General features: G+C 39.7%; 1 protein-coding gene across 2 annotated transcripts; it reads right to left on the bottom strand.

Annotated features, from left to right (window-relative positions):
- Positions 1 to 1641: 1641 nt before the first annotated feature.
- trim59 (tripartite motif containing 59) lies at positions 1642 to 8237 on the bottom strand. Of its 2 annotated transcripts, XM_084717792.1 has the most exons (5): positions 7783 to 8237; positions 5571 to 5879; positions 4248 to 4469; positions 3031 to 3240; positions 1642 to 2694 (listed from the first exon to the last, which is right to left on the bottom strand). In XM_084717792.1, exons 2-5 carry the CDS (start codon positions 5823 to 5825, stop codon positions 2095 to 2097), a joined length of 1287 nt encoding a protein of 428 aa, XP_084573918.1. In that variant the 5' UTR covers positions 5826 to 5879; positions 7783 to 8237; the 3' UTR covers positions 1642 to 2094. The 2 variants fall into 2 exon arrangements, with proteins under 2 accessions (XP_084573918.1, XP_084573917.1); XM_084717791.1 differs by lacking the exon at positions 7783 to 8237 and having other exon boundaries at positions 5571 to 6484.
- Between the last annotated feature and the right edge of the window lie 243 nt (positions 8238 to 8480).

The raw sequence follows: 8480 nt of genomic DNA, 5'->3' as shown, positions 1-8480 counted from the left end.
TCATCTCATATTGGTTCGCATGGCTTTTGAACACTGTGAGTACTACAAAAGCTAAAAACATTTGACAAATTTATTATGACATTTTTAAAATACATAAACTGAAAAGAAGTTTAGAAAAATACAACCACTACAACAGGTCTGAGAAACATGTATATATATATATATATATATATATATAAACTGCTGGCATTCATTAAAAATGCCATTTGTTCAGTCTGATGCTGGCAGTAACATGGTTGGTTGCATCATACGTGTGAACATAATCTTCAAGAACGCAGCATTAATGACATCTGACAGATTCTCACGTTGGTGTTTCAGTTCTGCTCGAGCAAAAAGAAGCATTTGTGAAATGCACTGGTAAAGCTTTTCCATGAACGATAGTAAGTTCTAAAATAGACCGTCTGTATGTCAGTGCACCATTTTAGTATAAATAGCACTGGAGCAGACCTATTGATCCTGGTGGAATTACAGTCCACTACAATAAGGCTATTAAAGTGGGGTGAGGTAAAGACAGAGCAGAGTATTGCTGCAACATGATCTGTGGACTCTTTAGGTCCACTGTGTGTCTGGTTCCACTCACCAGCCTCTAAAGTTCACAAACTGTAAACAGTCGTGTGTAAGGAGATACATGTGCAGCTGTGCTGCTGTCCTGAGCTCTCTGACACAATGGGAAAGCTACTGACATGTCCCACTGCATCATGGGAAAGGTGATTTAAGCATCTAGGCACCAGTTTTAACAGTTCCATACTGAACACGTTTTTCACATAGATTTTTTTTAACCTATGTTAAAAAATGTTTGAGATAAATGTTTTACTAGTAAGGCAGTATGATAATACACTCCAAAGAGGCACATAACACCATTCAATATAGAAAAAGATTTACCACTACATTAACTGCCCATATTCTTTAAAGAACATAACGGAATTTTTTTGTGATGTAAAGTAAAGCATGGAAAATCAGGAAGTCATATCCCATGTTTTCCTAGGGATTAGACGTCTGGGAATCTTTGAAGCGAGACTGGAAATATCCACCCTCAAATGAACAATGTCTTCTACATGTAGTGATAAATGCACGATGAAGTTATTTCTACTCAGTCTTTTAGTTGTAGTCATTCCATTTTTTTGGGATCAAATTTTAGAATTATCATTTTTGTTTCTTCACTTTCCATAAACTGGCCACATGTGTCTGTCTGCTCACTGCCTGAAATTTCCAGGATGAATTCTACCAGTGTTGAAGCATTAAAGGGATAATTCAGATCATTTCGAGTGAAGTTGTCTGAGGTACTTGTCCATAGTCAGTGTGTTACCTACAGTAGATTGTGGTTAGTATTCCCCAAGTTTGGGGGAGCAGCAGGAGTGCTGGCGCTGGAAGCCAATCAATGAACTGCTGTGGACAGGATCAGCAACAAAATGTATTTTGGCCACTTAAAAAAATCAATATCAGTTTAAGTGTATGCTATACTTAGAATATTTTTACAGCCTTACTTTGCTGTCAGACAGCCTTTTCCAATGGAAAACTACTGTTCTACTAAGCCAAATATCGCTCTTTCCAAAACAACCAAATGTCATTGGCAAATTTGATGATTTAAACTGAAATCCTTTCAGGTGGATTTTTTTCTAGTGGCTAAAATATGTTTTGCTGCTGACCCTGTCCAGAGCTGTTCATTGTTGACTTCTGTGCTGGTTCTCTCCTCTGCTTCTCCAAACTTGGGGAGCGTCAGCTTCCATCTTCTGTAGGTAATAACACTGACTTTCAAATAAGTACAACCCCACTTCAATTAATCCAGAGTGAATGCAAGAAAACTACCTGCAATGCACTATGGACTATTTACTCTTATTAGATAAGGGACGCTGTTGGTCAGAGAAACTTGTCTCATTGTGAATCTGACAGTAAAATAAGATTTTCACTGTTCTGTAGTGTTAAATATGTGTTAACTATCAAATTTAAAATATCAAAATAGATGCCAGAATGCATCATAAATAGCAGGAGTTTAAAAGGGTTTTTTTGGGTGGATTTTTCCTTTACTACAGAAATATAGAAGTGAGACTTTCTTTCTCAGCTTCTAAATAAACGTTAATTCCAGTTTGGTCTGTCTCAGTGGGACGTCAGAGTTTTAAATAAGGCAGTGACCTGCTGAACGGCCTTTTCAGCCACTGAGGAGAGCTGAGAGCTCCACCTTTCTACAGCAGCCTCCATCACCGTGTACGCCGACCCCGCTGTGTCACACACAGATGTGATCAGTTCGCTGCTGAGGTCGTGGACTAACTGACTGAACCGAGACACCAGAGAGAAGCCGAGCGACGCGCCGCCAACTGGATTCACCCACAGCGCTGCCAGCAGCAGCAGCAGCCCCAGCAGCACCACAGAAGAAGTAGGCCGCAGCTCGCTCCACAGGTCGGACTGGTCCCGCCCTGCGTCAGTCTCCACAGCAGCCTCCACGCCGCCACATCTGGTGCAGCAGGACACCTTAGGGACGGGTGCTTCCTCCAGGCTCCCGATGGTCACAGCAGGCCAGTGCTGCTGGAGGTATTCTGCTGCCCGCGGGGTGACGGAGAGGTTTATCACTGACGGCAGAGGGGTGGTGATAAACTCCTCCACCCTCTCTCTGAACTGATGCACCTTCTCCAGAAAGACCAGTGGAGAGTCTTCCTCCTCTACTGATGAACCCAAAGACACCAGGTCCAGCTGTTCCTCCTACAGGAGACGAGACTGTTAGCAGTGCTGTAGAACACTTGAACAGAATATTGATAAAAAACTGACAATCTGATAATCAATTAATTGTTCATGTCATTTATCAAACAAAAACAGCCACCCATAATGCATCATTTCCTGTGATCTCTAGGGATATATGAAAACACTGAAAACGTCTATAGTATCTAAGTATCATAAAAATGTTTTGTGATACTGTATAAATTCCCAAGATTCCCTATACACAGCCCTAATGATCATCTTACCTGTCTATGCTAAAGTATTGTGTACAGCAAGGATGGTAAACAGTCACTAAATGCGTGATGATGATTTAACACACACCTGTAGGTCCTTCACTTTGTGGATGAGGGGATCATAGGCCCAAGACACCTCTGCACTGGCTTTGTCCAGGGCCTCCAGGTAGGCGTGTCTCTTCCTGGCCAGCAGCGCCTCCAGCGTCTGGAAGAACTGGCTGACCTCCTGTCGGTCCTGCCTCACCAGACCCTCACAGCGAGCCTTCTCCTGCTCCAGCTGCTCCCCCAGCTCACACACCTGACGGACAGAGACGTGGAGAGGACAGTCAGCACAACAGGAACATGCATTCATATTAATATATTTAGGACCAGTGTGTCAGATTTGGTGGCATCTAGCGGTGAGCTTGCAGAGGGACATTCTCCCCTTCCATGCAAGCAGGAAAATCTATAGTGGCTTCACAAAGCCATATCTAGAGGCCATGTTTGATATGTTCACGCTGGGCTACTGAAGAAACCACGGAAGGTATAAACCGTTCATTCTAAGGTAATGAAAACACAATGATTATTTTCTCAGTCATAGGAGTGTCATAAAAAATAAATCTGTAAAAGGCCAAGGAAATAAATGAGGAAATGTAAAGAGAAATAAATATAAGAATAAATAAATGCAGAATATAAAAAGAACAACAAAACAAAATATACATTACATATTTTTAATGATATGTATTTAATTGTATATAAATTACTCTATTTCTGAATACTGTTTTTAGAAATTTTTATATGCCATTTGTTTATTTTTATTTCCCTATAGCTTTTGCTTCAATGAGTACATGAATCTCGTGTAGGAGTGGACTTCTCAGCCTGGACAGGAAGTCTCACCCAAAGCCAGTTGATTGACAGCTTGGCCCTTCAAGGAATACCAAAAATAACGGAAAAAAAAAAGACGAAATGAAGATATAAAAACAAACAAATTACATTATGTTAAACAAAAAGAAGAATTTAATGTAAACGTACATAAGTAAATTAACAAATTAATCTGAAAATGCCTACAATTATTCTTTCATATTTGATTATTTGTTATTTCCACATTTATTTTCTCATTCTTTCACAGAGTTATTCTTTTTATGGCACTCCTATGACTCCACAGTTTTCACGATTATATACTAATGAAAACATTTATATTATATTCCATTTCATTTTGACATATTTTGCCAATAAAACCCCACATAAATCTTACACACTGGACCTTTAACAGATTGCCATATATTGCATAACTCAAGCGCCGGCCATATTACCAGGATTCCCCACCTGTGCCCATCTGCGCTCAGAAAGTCTGGCCAGCAGCAGCGATGGCGTCTGTTTTTCTCTGATGAATGCCGCCTGCAGGTCGTCTATGTGGTGTCCCTGGTGCTGGCCGACAGTCAGACACAGCCCACAGATGAGCTGCCGGTCCTGGATGCAGTACATGTTCAGAGGCTGCCTGTGGTGCTCCTGACAGGAGGGGGGTCGCGGCTCACTGTCCCTCTGGTACTGAGACAACAGACAAGCGAACAGACATGAAAGACAGACAGATGAGCACGAAGCGAAGCAACAGATTACTGCACAATAAGACTGGGTTGCGCCAACAAGGATTCATTTTATCTAATAGATTAGTTCTAATCAGAGTTTAGCGAAACTAGATTTAAAAAGTAAATTGAGATTTTAATAAAAGCAGAGCTCTGTTGCACTAAATCTCAGTTTTGTAAATGCTAGGTTATTAATGAATCTAAAATTAAATAATAAAGAAATAATCAAAATAAAAAATAAATACAAGTGCTGCTAGAATGTTGTAAGTATAAAAGAGTGGAAGACCCCATTAACTTTTGGCGGCTCTGTATTCCTTAACAAAGCGTTACATTGTTTGCTAGTTACGTTAGCTAAAGAGTTAAAATGTTACATTGTTTGCAAGCTACCATTAGCTACAAAGGTAACAAAATGATACATGGTTTACTAGCTACCGTTAGCTGAAAAGTTAACAAAATACTACATTGTTTGCAAGCTAATCTTAGGGCATTAAATCGATTGCACCTGGACTGGTAAAATTGTTGTGAATGAGAATATTCACAGGCATATTTGCAAGCTAATGTTAGCTAAAAAAAATAAAATCTTGTATTATTTTGTAGCTAGTGCTAACAAAAAAAAAACTTACAAAACATTACTTTTCTAGCTAGGTAAAAAGTTAACAAAATGTTACATTATTTTTAAGCTAGCAAACAAGTTGCTTAGCCCACTCAGGAGGGCTCGGCAGAGATGCTCTAATTTCTCTTCCTTTGAGAAAAACTTGTAGGCCAAATTAATGGAGCAACTTGATTATTTTGCTTAATCTATCGCTTAAAGTCAAATATTTGATAAGTTGAAAGTTTTGGTGCAACAATTAAATTTAGTCTAGGCTCAGAGTAAAAACTAAAGTGAGGTTTAAATTTAATCTTTCATCATTTTAAGGTAATTTTAAAAAAAATTAGTGTGACACAAGTTACACAATGATTTAATCAGGTTTAAAAATGAATGCTTGTTGGTGTAACCCAGCTTCAGAGGATTTCAGACTGATTGGAAGTCAAAGGTTAAAAATGTTTCAGAGCGATCCTCTCCTACTTTCTCAATGATGGCCCGCAGAGACACGTTGGTGGGCAGAGCGTCTACGCCCGTCGGGGGCAGCTCCACCACGCTGCGACAGTTGGGGCATTTGAGTGGCAGGCGGAGCGGACGCCAGATGGAATAGTTGGTGGACACCTGCAGCAGGTTGTCCAGGCAGGTCTTACAGAAGGTGTGTGAGCACGGCAGGACTCGCGGGTCATTGAACAGAGAGTAGCACACGGAGCACGTCAGGTCCTCCTCCAGGTTGTCCATGGCGGAGACGAGAGGCCCGGGATCAGGACTGAGGGAAAAGCTGCTGTGGTGCACCTGTTCAGCAAAATACATTAACTCGCTACAACTGTGAATATAACCTGGTGACTACTTAGAAAAATGTTACAGAGTGTGATTGAGTTTAAAGAGTCAGATCAATGGAAAAAGAATAAACATTTTATTGATTATCAAAATAGCTGGTGATCAGTTTTCTAAACAACACTTAAAGGTTCCCAGGACTCAAAAATGCATGATGATCTGATGCTTTTATTTTGTCATATATGACAGTAAAATGAATATGTTTGGGATTTGGACTGTTGGTTGAATATAACAAGAGGAAAAATATGCATTTTCCCTATTTTCTTGCATTTTATAGACACAATGATTCAGATAATATTCAGGATATTCATCAATAATAAAAAAAATAATCTCTAATTGCAGCCCTAAATGTGTTAAATCATAACAAGATGAGACACTCGGGTGTGGCACTGTCATGACTGTGTTAAACCCATTTTTCATTACCATCTCCATTCCCAGTCTGTGACTGTCACACCAGTCCACCGGAGTTATAAACAACAGTCTGCTGAAATCCAGCACAACAGCTCTGTCATAACAATTTCTACCTTTATACGAGTTTATTATGTTCACTTTTTGATTTGACGGTGTCAGAAATGTGTAAATTCAATTGTATGTTATTATTAGTATCATTTAATCCATAAAATGTCAAAAAAAAAACTCCCCAGAGCCCAAAGTGACATCTTCAAATAGCTTCTTTTGTGCAACCAACAGTCCCAGACCCAGGGACTCTTCATTTACTATCATACATAACAAAGAAAAGCAGCAAATCCTCACATTTAAGGAGCTGGAACCAGCAAATATTTGATATTCTTGCTCAAAAATACTGTATACTTTGTATCAGAATAGTTGGGAACTTATTTTCTTCTGATAAGACCACTTGATTGAACCTTGGAGTTCCACATATTTTTGCCACTGTAAGGTTTTGAATGCAGGACTTCTACTTGTGGAGTATTTTACAGTGAGGAATGAGTACTTGTACTTCCACCACTGCCAGTGGGTGCATAATCATTATAATACTAACTAAAAGGGACTGCCTCATTAAACTAAGTCTCACCAGCAAGTGTGGAAGAACAGATCCTGAAAAACAACTGAACAGCCAAAAACCGGCTCAACCCCTGTTAGAGGATCAGTTATGTGTGTGCTGGTGTGTGTGTGTGTGTGTGTCTCCTCTAGTTACAGCCAGCACCGCAGCGACAATAGGAGGCCTTCTGCCAGCACCCACCCAGTCCCAACACACACACATGCACAGACACACACTTTCTGTGGTCAGGACAGGCCATTCGGTGGTGCAACTGTCCCCAAAAACCTGATCCAGTAACGGTCAGGTGCCCAGATTCAAACAGGTAACAGGTGTCCTGCTGCTGCTGCCTGATCAATATCAATTAAACTCGCTATGAAGCTCATTTTTAGCCATATGGACGTGTGTAACAGGTACAATCTAAATCTCTCATTCTCACAGTTTCGCTGTGAACTGTCAAATATTTGGCGACGTTAGCAGGACAAATTAAGTTTGTAGTTAACTGTGGCACCAGTTTAACTCCCAATAACACTGTTTTTGTCAAAGACAGCTGTGTTAATCACAAAATGACAAACAATCAAACTCTTAATTTGTAGGTTAATTGAGTGGAGTTTCGACGACGACTCAAACAAACAGAAATTGTACTGGCCACTTAGTAAACTGCATTCTTTAAAAATCTCTTTTTTAACTAACTTGACACTCCCAGATACTTGTAACGACATGTTTGCCACATTACAGTTGTTATGACTTTCTCAACAAACTCTACAGAGTTTCGTATCGTCTGTTCTATACATTTGTCGTGTAGACACAGCAGAGACAATTTAAAAAGATGTTTAAGCTAGAAGTCATCAGTTACAAACTCACCGTCCGCTCGGAGCAAAGTGTTTGTCCAAAATAAGGTCGTGTCTATAAGGGAACTCTTGATTTGCGGCTCTCTCGCGAGATTTGTTAGTGTCCTTTCTTATTTGTGCACATTATTAAACATAATTAGTTTGTACAATGTGAGAACGCTGTTGTTATTATATGGGTAGCGGTAACACCTATTTAGGATTAAGGAAATATCATAGTTTGAGTTACAATTGTCACTCTCGCGAGATCTATCGCGTGACTGGGGCTCTCATCTAAACACGAGCCCAATACATGGCTTTTATTTCCTGTTCCTTCCTGTGTTGCCTTCAAGTGCTCTCAGTAAATTCCTGCAATAGCAGGACGTGAAAATAGCGTCGTCAGACCTTTCTCTACAGCGGTCTGGAGAGAAATCAGCTCATACAGCTTATTAATGATCAGAAAGCTCTTAAATTGTTGTTGTTTAAGTTAAGCCGAGTAATAATGTAATTACTTAGAGTATTATGGTATATTTTTCCCTCTTTCCAGCCACTTTGTGCATAGTTTTAGATAACTTTATTGCGTACAAGACTAAACCCTGCTGCATAATAAAACTCTTGTATTTCAGTTTTATTTTTCATTTCGGTCATTTCTGTATTTGGTTTTATTCTTGTTCAACCTGAATCAGGCCTCTGATGGGTGAGAAATGAAAAAACGGTCCTATTTGTATGCACAAT

Source organism: Lutjanus erythropterus, chromosome 4 (assembly GCF_056507025.1).
Source record: "Lutjanus erythropterus isolate fLutEry1 chromosome 4, fLutEry1.hap2, whole genome shotgun sequence".
Lineage (NCBI taxonomy): Eukaryota > Metazoa > Chordata > Actinopteri > Lutjaniformes > Lutjanidae > Lutjanus > Lutjanus erythropterus.
The sequence above is the reverse complement of the archived record's forward strand: the minus strand, read 5'-3'. Positions and strand labels throughout refer to the sequence as shown.